This window comes from Leptonychotes weddellii, chromosome 1 (assembly GCF_054177405.1).
Source record: "Leptonychotes weddellii isolate Sample4059 chromosome 1, ASM5417740v2, whole genome shotgun sequence".
NCBI classification, from domain to species: Eukaryota; Metazoa; Chordata; class Mammalia; order Carnivora; family Phocidae; genus Leptonychotes; species Leptonychotes weddellii.
In genome coordinates, this window is record NC_138369.1 from 10,287,388 (window position 1) to 10,304,397 (window position 17,010).

A 17,010-nucleotide genomic window follows, 5' to 3' on the forward strand; every position below is an offset into this window, starting at 1 on the left:
TTAAAAATCAATCAATCCTAAGAGTTCCTCCTAAGAGTTCTGTAATGCATCGTGGCCTGCGTGTCTTCACATCCCAGTGCACAGGGACACCCTCGCCTGATCCTTTTCCGTGGCGCGATTCCTAGCTGCCTCGACTCGCTCTGCAGTGGGATGGGGCCGGAACTTCTCTAGCTGATTCGCCACTGCTAGACTCCTGGGTTGTTCCCCAGTTTGTGTGACCAACAGCACTGCAGTGAGCCTCCTTGGTGACACGTGGTTTTGGGGGGGACCAGCAGGAACCCCCCCCAGCCCCCGATGGTGACCCTGTTCCTGGGTTGGTGGATTTCATTCCATGCTGCACCAAGCAAGTTACCATCTTTTTTTTTTTTTTTTTAAATGTTTTATTTATTTATTCATGAAAGTCAGAGAGAGCGAGGCAGAGGCAGAGGGAGAAGCAGGCTCCCCGCCCAGCAGGGAGCCCGATGTGGGACTCGATCCCAGAACCCTGGGATCATGACCTGAGCCGAAGGCAGACGCTCAACCATCTGAGCCACCCAGGCGCCCCAAGTTACCATCTTTTTATCCCAACATGTAAGGCGCTAAAGGAAAACAAAAGGCTTACGTAAAGATCTGATTCGTACGCTCTTTATCAGCACGTAATTCACGTTAGACAAAGTGCCTTCCTCCCAGCCACTCCCCGAGGAATTGGCCTCTGCTTCCACCGTCCTACTCATGGACAGGCGCTGCCTGTTTGAAAAGTTCCCATAAATGGCTCTGTATGGTACACTCACTATCATGTTCCATGTGCCCCCCCAGAGGCATGTCTGGGCCCCATTTGTGTTGCTTTGTGCCGTGTGGTCTGTCCCTTCTCTTGCTACGGAGTGCATTTCATTGTGTGAGCGTTACTTGGCTTGTCACTAGGGGGAGAGCCGGCCGTGGAGGAACCAGAACCGGCTGGCTTCCAGGGCCACATCTGCTACTCCAGGATCCCCAGACTGCCCCCCTCCTCCCCTCCAGGACTCTGGCCTCCGCCCCAGCTGTTCAGAGCTATGGCCAGCCCAGGTCAGTCCCGTAGCCCCTGCTGATGCTCTGTTGGGTATTTTGCAGTTTGTGGATGCAGACAACCTGATCCTCAACCCGAACACGCTAAGTCTCCTCATCGCTGAGAATAAGACAGTGGTGGCTCCCATGCTGGATTCGCGGGCCGCGTACTCCAACTTCTGGTGCGGGATGACTTCCCAGGTCAGGGTGCTGCTGGGGTAGGGTGGGGGCGGGGGATGGTGGGGGCGAGCGAGTGGGGACTGTGGCTGGAGCCTAACTTACCACACCACTTCATGGTGAGCACTTTACAACACCATGGTGATAATCCTTAAATAGCTCCTTTTTTTTTTTTTTTTAAAGATTTTATTTATTTATTTGACAGAGAGAGACACAGCGAGAGAGGGAACACAAGCAGGGGGAGTGGGAGAGGGAGAAGCAGGCTCCCCGCGGAGCAGGGAGCCCGATGCGGGGCTTGATCCCAGGACCCTGTGATCATGACCTGAGCCGAAGGCAGACGCTCAACGACTGAGCCACCCAGGCACCCCTTAAATAGCTCCTTGATGGAGGGTCTGTGATTGTGCCCTCTCCTCCCCACCCCCTTCCCAGTCACTGCGGCAGAAACAGAAATACAGGGAGAGAGGACTTGACTTGCCTAAGCTCACACAGCTAGGAAGCCGTGGTGCCAGGTAGGACTTTAGGCACAGCTTGATCCAGGTGTTCAAACAACATTCCTGTCTTCCTCCATCCTTTGGGTGGGGCTTCATTTTCAGACTCCTGGGGCACAATCCCATCACCATCCAGCCAAAGTCCACTTTGGGCCTTGTCTAGTCTCCTCCTACACCTGAGCCAATTCCTGAAGCCAGGAAAATGCCAGGTTCTGATTGGCCAAAGCCTGGGCCATAAGTCCCACCCTAGGGTTGAGGCTGGGATTGTGGGCAACACCAGGAGGAGTGAAAGAGTAGGTGCTGGAGTGGGGGCCAAGCCAGAGCCAGGACCCCCTTCCTGTCTCCTCCTATCTTTTTAATTGACGTGCAATTCACATAACATAAAACTCGCCATCTTAAAGTGAACAGTTAGGTGGTTTCTATTTAAAAAAATATGTCATAGCCCAAGTTCCCTGAGGTCCTACTTCTGATGTTCAATCCTGTGTAAGTCAGGGAATCACAAATATCCAGTCCCTTTCTCAGCTTTCCCATTTCCTCCTTCAAGTGCTTCCTTTCTGATTTGAAGTGTTGAGCTAGGTCTGCGGGCGCACAGCTGCTTACCTTCCCCCATCTGCCCCTGCCCCACCGCCTGAGGCTTCGGGGGTGGACACGAGGCCTGACCACGCCCAGAGCTCTGCATTCAGGGGGAGCCCACCACAGCCAGAGGCTGGCATCTGGGTCCCGCTCTCCAACTGTTCTGTGCCTCCCCTTGTCCCAGGCCTCCAGCCTTACCTCTAGGGTCCCCCATATAGAGCTGCGCCCTCCTCCCTGCAGGGCTATTACAAGCGCACGCCTGCCTACATCCCCATTCGCAAGCGGGACCGCCGGGGCTGCTTTGCCGTTCCCATGGTGCACTCAACCTTCCTGATCGACCTGCGGAAGGCGGCATCCAGGAACTTGGCGTTCTACCCTCCTCACCCTGACTATACGTGGTCCTTTGACGACATCATCGTTTTTGCCTTCTCCTGCAAGCAAGCAGGTGAGCCCACAGGGAGTTTGCCAGCACGGGGGCATCTGTCTGGCTCTCTGGGACCAGTGTCGAGCCCACAGAAGGTTCGCAGAACCAGAACTGCAGGGTGCAGGGACGGCTACAGGTGTGGCTGTATCCAGGTGTTCAGGTGATGTCCCCAGGACTCCCTTTCTCCCCAGCCTTGGCTTTGCCGGGTCACTTCACTCCCCATATCTTTAAGACCTCTTTATTGAAGGTTATTTTCATCTTGATATTCTCCTGTGTTCTCCCAGTTTTCTGTAGCTGAGCATAATTACTCCCTATTTGTACCGTTAGGGAAGAAACATTTTAAAGAGAAAGAGAACACAGCCAGCCACAGTTGACCTCTCATTTTTTTTTTAAACCATGGTTCGGCAAACAATGGCCCATGGGCCAAATCTGGCCCACCATCTGTTTTTCTATAGCCACAAGCCAAGTATGTCTTTTGGGTTCCTGGACCTAATTCTATCATGAGTGTGTGTCGGGGGAGGGGGGAAGCTTCCCCACACCAACAAGCCATTGTCTCTGTAGGACAAGCAGGGTGTCCTCCAATTCAACTCAAATCTGACACTATCTTTCCAGAGATAGTATCAAATCCCACAGGCTGAGGAGGGCTCAGTCCAACAAGACTGCCGCCCACCGCAACTTCAGATGCCGGCCACAAACCCATGTTCTCATTGTGCTTCTGACCAACTGGCTATAAATCCGAGGCTCCCAAGATGCTCTCCCTGGGTTCCATTAATTTCCTAGAGCAGTGCACGGAATTCAGGAAACCCATCTACTCACTAGATGACTCGGTGTAGTATAAAAGGATATAACTCAGGAGCAGCCTGTTGAAGAGATGCCTAGGGTGAGGTATGTGGGAAGGGGTGCAGAGCTTCCTTGCCCCCGCCAGGCTCCAGGTATGTTACTCTCCCCACACTCCACGTGTTCACCAACCCAGAAGCGTCCTGAACTCCATCCTTTTGGGTGGAGCCTCCTTTGGAGGCTTCATTACATAGACACGATTGATTGAATCATTGGCGCTTGGCAATCCAACCTCTAGCTCCTCTCCTCTCCGCAGAGATCAGAGGGGTAGGACTGAAAGTTCCAACCCTCTATTCATGGTTGATTCCGCTGGCAACCAGTGTGTGTGTTGGGGGAGGGAGGTTCCTCTTTAAATGCTTTCCAAAAGTCACTTATTAACGTAAGAGACACCTTTAAGCTCCCAACATCTAGGAAATTCCAAGAGTTTTGGGAACTGAGCCTGGAACTGTGGACGAAGACCAAATATATATGAGAAGTCTATATTTGGTCATCTGAATGGAAAAAAAAATGAAGAATAACATTTTGTGACATCTGAAGATTGTATAAAATTTGAATCTCAGTGCCTATAAATAAAGTTTCATCGGCTCGCAGCCACGCCTATTCATTTAAGTTTCATTTCTGGCTGCTTCTGCCTTCTAGCTGCAACTGAGTCATTGAGACAGAACTGTCTGGCCCACAAGCGTAAATATTGACCATCTGGCCCTTTACAGAAAAGTTAACCAGTTCAGGTGAAAATCATTTTTCGCTGGGTTTTTTTACTTAAAAAAAAAAAAAAAGATATGCCCAAAAGCTTAAACCACCCCGAAAAGGGCAAATGCAGATGGGGGTGCCGTTCCTGCCCTCCGGTTCAGCCGCATCTCCTGTTCCTGCCTCAGGGTGGCTTCTTGTACGGTTGTGGGGGTGGCCGTGCGGCGGAACCGCGGAACCCCTGGGGGGATTGAGGCGGTGGCCATGCGAGGCGCTCTCGTTAACAGCTCTGGAGTTTTTCCGGGCCTCCCTGCCAGCGCGAACCCCTGTTCTGGCTCCTGGTCCCAGCTGGAGAACTGAGGAGTCGCTGCCGGGTGCCGGGTGCCGGGAGCAGGGGGACCTGTTGAGGTTCCAAGCCCGCCCTGGGCGGTGCGGCTGGGCTGGGGGGGGGGAGGGGCGCTGCTGCCTCTACCGTATTCACGTTGGGTTGTTGTTCCCTCGGCCGCAGAGGTCCAGATGTATGTCTGCAACAAGGAGGCGTACGGCTTCCTGCCTGTGCCACTGCGAGCACACAGCTCCCTGCAGGATGAGGCCGAGAGCTTCATGCACGTGCAGCTGGAGGTCATGGGTGAGTCCGCCCGCGCCAAACGGGGAGGGCCGAGTCACCTCCCTTTCTCTGCCACCTCAAGTCGGGCGCCTGAACACTGATGGAGCGTGTGTCTGTCGCTTTGCTGGGAGCGGGAGACCCAGCATGAACAAGGTGGATGGTTGTCCCCACTCTTGCAAGCACGGCATCCTGAGAGCAGTCAGGGTGGGCTCCTGGGAAGACGTGGCATGAAGATGCAGGGTGGGTAGGAGTTAACCAGGAAGAGGATTACAGCTGGAGGGAGCAACACGGGCAAAGGCCAGGAGGCTGGAGGGAACGTGAGCTCAGAGAACAGCCAAGGTTGACGGGGCAGAAATAAAGGTGGCGAGCTGGGCAGAGCTGGCAGGTGGGACTGGGGCAGGGGCCTTGGACACCAAGCTGAGGAATGGGCCTTTTCCCCAAGGGCAGTTGGGAGCCATAGAGGGTATGGGAGCAGAGGGGCAGCAGGTTTTCGCTGAGGGACCTTTATGTGCACGGGCAGTGCCTGGGACACCACCATTTCGGGCTGTGTCCTCATCCATGCCCCTGCCAAACTCCAGACCCACCATTATTTAATATTTATCTTAAGCAGACATTTTTTTTTTTCACTTGAATACATTTTTTTTTTTTTTTTTTAGATTTTATTTATTTATTTGAGAGAGAGAGAATGAGACAGAGAGAGCACATGAGAGGGGGAAGGGTCAGAGGGAGAAGCAGACTCCCTGCCGAGCAGGGAGCCCGATGCGGTACTCGATCCAGGGACTCCAGGATCACGACCTGAGCCGAAGGCAGTCGCTTAACCAACTGAGCCACCCAGGCGCCCTCACTTGAATACATTTATTTAAAAAAGGAAACTAGGTATTTTTACCATAGTTGCAAGTTCATGTCTTTCTAATATATATACAGATAAATCCATAAACTAGTAAACTAGCCATCCTTCTAGTGGGCCCCTGACATGGGACAAGCACATGGGGCTGAGCTGGCTCCTGCCCCAGCTGGGGAGCTCCAGGGCCACCACACAGTGATACATGTCTACTTCTATGAGGACCTGGCCGTGTGCTGGCCACACACATTCCCCAGAAGGCCCCTGGGGCAGCATGGCTGATCCCCCCACTGCACAGACAGGGAGGAGACCTGCTCTGGGGCTCCTTTCCCACTCTTAAACCTCTCTCCAGAAAGTTCTGTCTATGGCACCCCCTGGTGGCTGAAGATGGAACCGCACCCTGCCCTCTTTGTTTTGGGGGATTTGGGGTATTTTGAGGTGACACCTGGAGGCTGCAAGGTCACCAGGGTGAAGACCCCTGCAGTACCTGAGTGTTTGTCACACACAGTTGCCCAGGCCTGGTCCAGCAGCCCCACCAGGCCGCAATCACAGAGGTGGGTCTCTGCTCATCACCAGCTCCAACTGGTGATTGGCCCCTGAGAAATGTCTCCCAGGCCGCCATAGTTTTCCTACTTGATTTTATTATTTTTTTAAATTTTATTTTTATTAATAAGTTTTATTTTTATTATTTTTTATTTTTTGAGAGAGCGAGAGAAAGCACGTACGAGAGCAGGGGCGGTGCAGAGGGAGAGGGAGGGAGAGAGACTTAAGCAGACTCCACGCCCAGCAGAGCCCGATGCGGGGCCCTTGTGAGAACATGACCTGAGCCGAAGAGTCAGACACTCAACCGACTGAGCCACCCAGGCTCAGTTAGAAACTATTAGAAACTGAAGTCACCAGAGGGGTGAATATATTCCTGTGTCTCGAGGGCCAGAGCAAAGCATACAGAACAAACAGAAGGAGGGTCTGGAGGTTTCAGATATTTGTGTAAATCCTTCCTTCTGGTCTGGGCGGAGACTGCATTTTCTCTCCATCCGTATGTGGGTACCTGGACCCGGGCTGTGCATATGATTTTTCATGCGTTCGAAAGTCTGACGATGAAATTTCAGACTTGCAGAAAGGCTCAGTGAGATCCCTGTGGGTGGGGAATCCTGTAACCTGCTTCCTTCCCCGCCCCCTGCTCGTGGACAATGGAGCATGTTTCCCCATCGGCCCCGTAACCCTTGCTTAGTATAAATCCTGTTTGTTGAGTGTTAACGCACACTGTGGTAATGGGTGGTGTGCGTGTGGTGTGATGATTGCTTTTATATCCTGTCACCAGCCACAGGCCAGGCCCTGGCCTTGCCCTGGCCCTCCCGCCACCCCAATTTCATCGGCTGATGGGTTGTGGCGGTCCCGTGCTTCTGTAAGTGGAATCACGCAGCGTGCCTCTCTCAAGCGCCATGTCTTCTGCCCAGCGTCTCACGGGTGCTGGCATGACCGCCGTGTGCAGCTGCAGCTCGTTCCCTGTCTTGTTGTGTCATGTTAACCATAGATTTATCCAGTCTTGGCTGCATCACACGTTACTTTACCAGCCTTCTCATGAGGGACCCGGAGGGTGTTTCCCATCTTCCCCAGGGTTGCTGTGGATTTCCCATGCACGCGTGTGAGGGAGATCCAGACATGCTCAGTGGGCGTGAAGTTAGGAAATACCTACAAGGTTGCTCTACTTCTTAAACCAGTTGCAAGGTCTGCGGGTCCCCAAGACCACGCTCAGGTTTGATAATTCACTAGCAGGACACAGGACTCACTGGAAGCTGTTACGCTCACAGTTAGGGTTTATGACAAGCGAAAGGACACAGGTTACCGTCAGCAAAGGGAAGGGGTGTCTGGGGTGGAGACACCCAGGGTGTTTCGTGCATGGAACTTCTGGGTGTCCCCTGTCTGTGGAGTCTTGTGGACAGCTTTCACTTTTCCTGGCACCAGTGTGTGACAACAGGCATGGTGTACTACCGTCCAGGGATGCTCCCTGAGCCTCGGTGTCCAGGGTTTTTACTGGGGCTCACTCACACGGACCCGGCTGACTGCCACACGGGTGATCTCCGTCTCTAGCCCCTGCAGGGGGCGAGCTGATTCCATGTGGCCTAAGACCCCTACCCTAAATCACACCCTTGGCATAGACCACCCAGCGTGGCCCAAGATCCCAGGCAAACAAAGATAGTCTTGTCAGGCAGAATATTCAGAGGGCTTCCACCTCTCAGGAGCTGGGCACAAAGGCCAGGCCTCTCTTTGGCGAAATTTGATTATTCACCCCCATGACGGGTCTGGAGGTGTTAGGTTTTTATAATCACTGTGATGTGACTTTCTGGAAAGGCTTCACTGCTTTGCTCCTGGATGCCTGATGTGCTCCATTTTCCCAGAACTGACGACAAAGAGTGAGGAGATCCTCCCTCCCCACAGGCAGGCCTTGTTGCCCTCCATAGCTGCAAGTGGAGGGGCAAAAGCTCAGGAGAGGGGAAAAGGCATCTGGAGTTTGAACCTGGGTGCTCAGATCCCAACATCTTGCCCTTGGTCTCCAGCTCCCCAAAGAGGGCAGGGGGGAGGGGTAGCCAGAGCTGTGAAGAGCCCTGGACGGGAGGAAAGCCCAGGGATGCAGTGTCCCTGGGGGACCAGGTTGGCTTTGGGCTGTGCCCTGGCCTGTCCCAGACAGAGGGGCCTGTGTCTATCCCTCAGACTCACACAGGGCCTGTATTCTTGATGGGGCAGATGCCGCAATCACCGTCAGGCTGGGCTCCTCTGGGCCAGCCTCCCCAGCCTCCTATCCGCCCGTGGATCTGATCCTTCTGAAGGAAGCCACCAGGGTGTGCCAGGCCAGGCCCCCGGGGACGTGGTCTGAGCACTGTTCATAGCAGCGAGAAGGGCAGTGATCATGGCCACTCTGAAATTCTTGCCATACCTTGGCTTGTAGACACGCCACTCCAGTCACACAGGCCCCTTCCCCTGGTGTGTCTCTGTGGTCTCCCCTCTGTGTGCGTGGCTGGATCCAAATTGCCCATTTTGATAAGGACCCCAGTCACTATTTTAACTTGATTGTCTTTGTAAAGACCTTATTTCCAAATAAGGTCACATTCTGCAGTACTGGAGGTTAAGATGCCAACATATTGGGGAGGACACGATTCAACCCATAATGTGTGTCATTTCATGGCATCTTCTCCTGAAACCTCTGGGTGGAGGAGGTTTTTAAAATTGGAGTCCCGGGGCACCTGGGTGGCTCAGTCAGTTGAGTATCTGACTCTTGGTTTCAGTTCAGGTCACGGTCTCAGGGTCCTGAGATTGAGCCCCGTGTCGGGATCCACGCTCAGCAGGGAGTCTGCTTGAGATTCTCTCTCCCTCTGTCCCTCCCCTCCCCAACTCATGCACACTTTCTTTCTCTCAAACAAGTAAATAAATCTTTAAAAAATAAAAAATAAAATTGGAGCCCCATTTTATAGATGAGGAAAGCCAAGGCCCCGATAGGTCAAGGTCATACAGCTTGCCATCATTTCTTTGTTCATTCTATGAGTAATTATTGAGTGCTTGCTGTGTACCAAGCGTTGGGCATTGGGGACTCAGTGGGCAGACCTGGTGTCTGTCCTGCAGGGCTTGTGGCCTACAGACAGAAAGCCAGGGAGGTGGGCCCACAGGATTGGGGTTTGATGATGGAAAGCCAGATGCTGTGGGAGCCAGGAGGAGGTCCCCTGCTCCAGCTCAAGAGGGCATCTTAGTTGAGAACTCAGGGGAAGGAGGGGAGGAGGGAAAGGTGTTTCAGGCAGAGGCCCAGCACGTGCAAAGGTCCTGAGGTAGGAAGGGGTGCATTTGGGGCAGTGCCAACAGCCAGAGTGAGGGGTTGCTGGGGGAAAGAGACTAGCACCAACATTGTGCATGGTGCCAGGCTAAGGAGCTCAGGGTGTCGGGGGTCCCAGAGGGGCTGGGGGAGGGAAGGGACATTGTTAAGAGGCTAGAGCCCCTCCCTCAGTGACCCCGCTGACAACCCCCCCCTTCTGTCTGCCTCACAGTGAAGCACCCGCCAGCGGAGCCCTCCAGGTTCATCTCAGTGCCCCCCAAGACGCCAGACAAGATGGGCTTCGACGAGGTGAGCCAGGCCTCCCCTGGCGGGCTGGGGTGGGGGGGCGGGGGCTGGCCCGGAGGGTGCGACCAGAGCTCTGGGCCGCAGGTCTTCATGATCAACCTGAAGCGGCGGCAGGACCGGCGGGAGCGCATGCTGCGGGCCCTGCAGGCTCAGGAGATTGAGAGCCGGCTGGTGGAGGCCGTGGACGGCAAGTGAGTCTGGAGTCCCGCCGCGGGGGGAGGAGCCGGTGGGCACCGGGCTGTAGACCACTCCCTGGCAGGCCCGGCTGGGTGGGTCTTTCTCTGACCCCCCCTCTCCCCGCCCCCAGAGCCATGAACACCAGCCAGGTGGAGGCACTGGGCATCCAGATGCTGCCTGGCTACCGGGACCCCTACCACGGGCGGCCCCTCACCAAGGGTGAGCTGGGCTGCTTCCTCAGCCACTATAACATCTGGAAGGAGGTAGGTCTGGCAGGGGAGGGGAGGGCAGGGCCGTCCTCAAGCTTCTGGCAGCTCAGGGAGGGACTCGCTGGCGCCCCCTGCAGGCTTCTGAAACTTGGGCAGGACACAGGGCCTCTGTTTCGAGATGACTTCACCTGCATGTCACCTGCAGCCTGGCTGGGGCAGCTGCTGTCCTTCCATTGTGCAGATGGGGAAGCAGACTAGGGAGGGAGGGATGAGCCCGGCTCCCACAGAAGGTGGGGTCTCAGGCCCAGGACCCCCAAGGGAGGCCTCTTCCCACCCCACTGTCTTTGGAGCCTGGACTCTGTGCTCAGCATGTACAAGGAGAAGTGATGGCCGCAGGGACAGTAAGCAACGCTAACCCCGCGCCAGCGGCTCGTCAGCCAAGCTCAGAGGCCGAGAGTCAAACCTGGAGCCACCGGGCATGGGGCCAGATGGGGCATCCGGGCGTTTGAGGTGACAGTGCTCTTGCCCTGAGTGAGACTCGTCATGGACGGCGTGGGGCAGAGGCTGTGGTATCTGAGTGGCCCGACCCCGGTTCAAGCCCAGCCCTGCCTCTTAGAGGGGTGAGCTCTGTGAGCAAGGAGGGTGCTCTGTTCTTGCAGATGACAGTCACCCTCCTCAGTCTTGAGGATTCTCAAGTGCATTCAGCGAGCACCCATGCACCTGCTGTGCATCTGGCCTGGTGTTGGGAATGTGACAGCCAGCAAGACAGATGTGGGCCCCTGCGGGGGGCTCACAGCCCAGGGATGTGGGGTGACTGATGGCAAACCACAATAAACTAAGTGCAACGCACCCACAGGAGGGCCATGAATTGTCCTCGGCTGACAGCTTTGGCCAGTGGTTGGGGAGGGCCTAGTAGGTGACATTTGACCTGAGGCCTGAAGGCTGGGGGCCTGCCTGCCGCTGCACTGGGGGGTGCTCTGCGTCGGCACAGGCACAGACCTTGGGGTAGGAAGTAGAAGCCAGGCCAAGGCCAAGGTCAGGGCACACGTCACCAAGTGTGTGAGGAGCTGATGGCCAAGAGGTCCATCCAGACGATGGTGAGGAAGGCTTGTGTTTGCTTCTCTCCTGATGCCCCAGGGCCTTGAAGCAGAGCTGACCTCAGGGTCAGGTCTGCCCTTGGTCTCTGTCTGATGTGGGCGGGGCATCCTCCCTCAGGTTGTGGACCGTGGGCTGCGGAAGTCGCTTGTCTTCGAGGACGACCTGCGCTTTGAGATCTTCTTTAAGAGACGCCTGCTGAACCTCATGCGGGACGTGGAGCGGGAGAGTCTGGACTGGGACCTCATGTGGGTGTGGGGGCAGGGCTGGCCATGGGGTCTGGGCCCTGGGTGGCACTGGGGTGGGGCCGGGGCTCGGGGGCTCAGTTTGGAGTGGGGTGGAGCTGCAGTCTGGGGCTCAGAAGTGTGGCGCAGAGCCTGGAGGTCTGAGGGTCTTTGCAGGTTAATAGGCTGGGCCGACTCTTGGGGGTGTGGCAGAAGGGGACTCGGGTGTAGCCTGTGTGAGGGGCCCCATGGTCCCTAGATCCGAGAGCAGTCAGGGTTTGGCCTAAGGCCTGGGGCGTAGGGCCTGTGGGGTAGGGCCAAAGGCCTGTGAGGATGACCTGGAAATCTAGGGACCTGGCCTGTGGGGAGGGGGCTCTGTCAGGGCTTGGAGACTTGGTGAGTCCTGTAGGAGATGGGGTATGCCTAAGATTTGACTTGGAAGCCTGTGCGCATGGCTGAAGATCTTGGGGTGTGGGCTGGGGTAGGTGTGGCCAGGGCTTGGGGGGTGTGCCCAGGAGCTGGGGGCGTGGCTGAATGTGGGGGCATACCCAGGGAGCCTGGGTCTTAGACCAGCACTAGGTAGGATGTGGCCAGCATATTTCTGGAACAGTCCTTTTGAATCTCCTCTAAGTGAGTTGGTTCGCCCTCCCCCCCGCCCCTTCTCTCTCCTGCGCACAGGGCCCTGATGCAGGTTCTAGGCCCCAGACTCTGGGCCGTGCTAGTAATAGGTGTAGAAACCATATCCCTTCATCCCCAGCTACTCACCACATTCTTGCACCTTGCCCAGCTGCCCCACAGACTTCTGAACTTAGAGCAGCTTCCCTCCTAGCCCCACTCCTTCCTGTGGTTCAGCCTCACAGAGTGTCCAGGACGTCTTCCCCTTTCCAGTTCCAAATCCTCCCATGGCTCCCTAGTACCCTTGGAAAAAACTCATCTCCCTGCACGTCCCAGACGCCTGTGATCCTCCCTGGTCCGGCAGCCACACCAGCCTCCTGGTTGCTCCCCGGAACACACCCAGCCCGCTCCCACCCCAGGGCCTGACGGAGGCTCACTGGATCTCAGACTTGCACAGTTAGCATTCTCCTGCGGGCGGAAGAGGGTGACAGGACCCTGACTCCGCCCCTGCAGCTACGTGGGCCGGAAGCGGATGCAGGTGGAGCACCCGGAGAAGGCCGTGCCGCGCGTGAGGAACCTGGTGGAGGCCGATTACTCCTACTGGACGCTGGCCTACGTGATCTCCCTGCAGGGCGCCCGCAAGCTGCTGGCCGCCCAGCCGCTCTCCAAGATGCTGCCCGTCGACGAGTTCCTGCCCGTCATGTTTGACAAGCACCCAGTGTGAGACGCTCGCTGCGGGCACACGGGCCGGGGTCTTGCCGTGCGTCTGTCCTGGCTCGGTGGGCGTGGGGCTGGCGGACCCCCGGGTCGCCTCTTTTCCTCTGCCTACTCCTACCTCCATGCCTGCCCCCCCCCGCCCACTTCTGTCTCAGTCTGTCCCCTCCCACCTCCCCCTCCATCTTTCCCCGACTCCCAATCCACGCCGGTCCCCCCTCTCCCCGCCCGCCCCCCAGGTCCGAGTACAAGGCCCACTTCTCGCCCCGCAACCTGCGCGCCTTCTCGGTGGAGCCCCTGCTCGTCTACCCCACGCACTACACGGGGGACGATGGGTACGTGAGCGACACGGAGACCTCAGTCGTGTGGAACAACGAGCACGTGAAGACCGACTGGGACCGCGCCAAGTCCCAGAAGATGCGGGAGCAGCAGGCCCTGAGCCGCGAGGCCGAGAACTCGGACGTCCTGCAGTCGCCACTGGACAGCGCGGCGCGCGACGAGCTCTGAGCGCCGACGGCCAAACGCCGAAGCCGGCCTCGCGGGCCCGCACCCCCTAGCCCCCCGCAGACCCCGGCAGGCGGCGGAGGCCTCTCTCCCCGCGAGGGGCGTGCAGCCGGCTCGGCAAGCACGTGCACGCAGGCAGCTTTCATGCAGGGCCTACTGTATGCCGGGAGCGGGCCTTGGCGCCGGGGGATCAGGGGAACCAGACCTCGTTCGTGTCTTCGGGTGCCGAACACTTGAAGTCCTCACCGGGTACCGGGCTCCCGTGTTCGGCGGCGGGTGAGGCATAATTATCCCCTCAGCCGGTGATTGATTAAGCCGTCAAGCTTGTTTTGATTCCCCCCCCCCCCCGCGTCCCCCACCAAGAATCAGCACTAGTGATACACAGTCATTGTTTTAATTCATTGAAGTATTTATTGAATGCCTACTGTATGTTGGGCACCAGCCGTTCTGGGCTCTGAGAATATTGGGGTAAACGAGACACTTTTCATTCATTTCTCTGAACACCTGTCAAGCACCCACTCTGTGCCTGGTACTTGGGACCCAAAGACAAGTCCTTATTAACTCAGCATTTATTGAGTGCCTGCTGTGTGCTGGGAACTGAGCTTGGTGCTGGGGGTGAAGATGAACCAGGTGCTTTTCACTCTTGGATTGGCTTCTTCCCGACTCATCTAGAGAGCACCTACTGTGGGCCAGGCATTAGTGATACCAAACAGTGTGGCAGTTGCTGGGTCAGCATCGGATCACCCACGTGTGTGCGGGGCCACATGCCCAGGGCTGGGCCACCGAGATGAACAAGATGAGTCTTCTTTCTTCATGCAGCAGGCGTTTATCGAGCACCTACTGCGTACCAGACCTCATGGACCCCCAGTGGGACTGGAGAATGGTTGGCTGAGAGTTTGATCCCCACCTGTTCCTCAGTCACCCAAGTTGTGCGCAGACAAAGCCCCCCCACCACCCAGGAGGGAGGGTGGCTCTCCCCTCAGCAGGGGCAGCTGCAGGTCCCAGCGACCACATGGCCACACGCAGGCTCCCCTGGACCCGGCCCCCCTGGCGGGGGCAAGGAATGAATACAGGGGCTGGGTCTCCTGTGCTCACCTGTCACCCTGTTTGCTTGACCTCCCTGGCCTGCATCTCAGGCGTGGGCTCTGCCCGCTCCGTGGGGTTCCTACATTCAAGGCTTTGGTGGGACTGTGTTTGAGGCCCTGCGTGGGCTCGGCTGCACCAGGGTACTGCCCGTGGCCCGGGCAGGTGCTCCCCGGCATGGGCTGGAGGACTCGCTGTGCCTTCAGCCTAGAATGAATGTCAGAACCAGCCAGCGGTGCTTTGCTCTCTTAGGGATACCTGCTCACTGGGTCAGGTCCTGGATAACTTGCTTATTTTTTTATTAAACGTTCCTGGTTGGTTTTCACATCAGTCTGTGTTCTTTTCTTGGTCCACTGCTCTACTCACCACCAACACACACACTACCCCCCCCGCCCCCCACTGCTGGCCAAGATGTGGGAGGAGACCAGGCGCTGGAGGGAAGCCCAATGGTGGAGGGATGAGGGGGGAGGGTGTAGTGAGAGCCCCTTCTCCTGGCCTGCCCCATAAAACTTCCCTGAAATAGCTCAGGAACAGCTGGGGCCTACCGCAATGTATCCTGTGGGGTCAACTGCAGGATCATCTCCGATGACAGAGTGAGGAGAGACGCTGTCATGTTTTGGGGTCTCCAGAAAACAGACTCCAAGATGAGGATTTGAGTTGTCCCAGAAGTGACCCCAGGAAGCCCCGATGAGGGGTGGGCACGTGAGACGAGGAGGGGAGGAACCCTGCAGGAGGCGTCAATGTGCAACTGAGTCTGGGCCTCTGGGGACCTCAGGAGACAGCACAGAGCATGTGCCTCAGAGTGGTCCCACCCCAGGTGATGGAGGCGGGGCATTTAGCCACACCCAGCTCTTCGTCAAATACTGAAAGGTTCTCAAGATTCCTAAGCCCTTGGACTGCGTAGATACGCACCCAAGGCTTCTACAAAATAACACAGACGGTGTGTAATCCTTGTGGAAGAATTAGAACATACAGCTAAGCAAATTGAAAAAACCCAATTAAATCCTATATCCTCAGAGACGACAACAATTAACATTTTGGTGAAAAACCTTCCAGTCTCACCCATGCGCGTGGTGCAAATATACACACACGTTTTCAAAGAGAGGATCATGTTCCATAAATGGATTCGACCTTCCCCCCCACATCCTCCACCCAACTCAAATTTTTATTCCATAAACATGGAATCAAATTACACCTGGTTTTTCAGCAATTTTCTTTTTTAAATTTAACAACATATTGTGGGCGTTCTAATCAGGGCAGACGTCTATGAGTTCTTTTTGGGTTGTCACATACAATGTTCAGCGATGGTGATGGACCACCATTCACGTGGCTGTTCTGACCCCGGACTGTCACCGCCCGACTGCGAGCCGTGTTACACAACACATCCTTCCTGCAATTGGGTGAGTCATGCAGGTGAAAATGCTGGATTCACGTGTGTGCACGGCTCATTTCATGCGGCTACTGTATTTACCCTTCTTGCTTAATCCTGACTATTCATCGTGTGTTTATGGAGGTGGATGATGCAAGTTTATTAATCTCTCATAGAACATCAGAGTCATTTCTCATGTGTTCCAGTTATGTGGGATGTTTCTAAATCTTAACCCAGTGGATCTCAGCTGGGGTGTTTTTGTTCCTCGGGGACATTGGGTGATGTCTGGAGACATTTCTGGTTGTGGTGACTCAGGGTGGTGCTATTGGCATCTGGGAGGGGGGGCAGGGATGCCACTGCACATCCTCTAGTGTACAGGGCAGCCCCGTGACAAAGACTGATTTGGCCCCAGAAGTCCACAGGGCTCTGGTTGAGAATCCTGCACCAATCCCATTCAGCCTCTTGGGGACATGAGTCTCTAGAAGGGTCTTCTTTGTGGCATGAAGTGAAGCATCCTTCGCTATGAAATCTCTCTGGTTAAAACAGGTTCTGCCTCCAGACTGAAGAGGTTAGAAGCTTAAAAGTGGTGACTGGGAATCCGAATTTTATTCTGATAAAATCTCCAGAAGAGTCATATTTCCATGTTCCTGCTGATATATATATCACAAGTTATATTCAAAAGTCTGAAATCAGTTTCACTTGAGTATAGTCAAGATGTCAGCAGGGTTGGATTCCTTCTGGAGGATCTAGGGGAGATTCCATGTCCTTGTTTTTTCCAGCTTCTGGAGATTGCTGGCATGCCTTGACTCACAGCCACTTCCTGTATCTCCCCAATCCCTTGCTTCTGTCATCCCGTCTCCTACTTCTTCATCACGTCTCCTACTTCTTCCATCCCACCTACAAGGACCCTTGTGATTACACTTAGGACCCACTTGGATAATCCAGGACAAGCTTCCCATCATCTTAAGATCCTTAATTACATCTACAATGTTTCTTTTGCCATTTCCGTGCATCCTTGCGCAGGGGCCATGCTAAGCTTCTCTGTATCGTTCCAATTTAGGTATATGTGCTGCCAAAGCCAGAGGTCCTTTTGCCATTTAAAGTAATATTCACAGGGGCATCTGGGTGGCTCAGTCAGTTAAGCATCAGATTCTTGATCTCAGCTCAGGTCTTGATCTCAGGGTTGTGAATTCAAGCCCCATGTTGGGCTCCATGCTGGATATGGAGCCTACTTAAAAAAAAAAAAAGAAAGAAACTT

General features: G+C 55.4%; 1 protein-coding gene and 1 non-coding gene across 2 annotated transcripts in view; one reads left to right on the forward strand and one right to left on the reverse strand.

Moving 5' to 3' along the window:
• COLGALT1 (collagen beta(1-O)galactosyltransferase 1) overlaps positions 1–14,708 on the forward strand; it is a 16,779-nt gene extending 2,071 nt beyond the window's left edge. Inside the window, exons 2-11 of the mRNA XM_081805513.1 lie at positions 226–232; positions 901–1,221; positions 2,499–2,703; positions 4,715–4,834; positions 9,689–9,765; positions 9,847–9,953; positions 10,070–10,202; positions 11,364–11,491; positions 12,596–12,802; positions 13,036–14,708. Of these exons, the coding sequence (XP_081661639.1) occupies positions 226–232; positions 901–1,221; positions 2,499–2,703; positions 4,715–4,834; positions 9,689–9,765; positions 9,847–9,953; positions 10,070–10,202; positions 11,364–11,491; positions 12,596–12,802; positions 13,036–13,303 (1,573 nt within the window). The 3' untranslated portion in view covers positions 13,304–14,708. The remainder of the gene's footprint in view (positions 1–225; positions 233–900; positions 1,222–2,498; positions 2,704–4,714; positions 4,835–9,688; positions 9,766–9,846; positions 9,954–10,069; positions 10,203–11,363; positions 11,492–12,595; positions 12,803–13,035) is intronic.
• A 2,022-nt stretch (positions 14,709–16,730) lies between these two features.
• LOC115938500 (U6 spliceosomal RNA) lies at positions 16,731–16,833 on the reverse strand. The gene has a single exon (XR_004073592.1). It is a non-coding gene; the product is annotated as a U6 spliceosomal RNA (small nuclear RNA).
• Between the last annotated feature and the right edge of the window lie 177 nt (positions 16,834–17,010).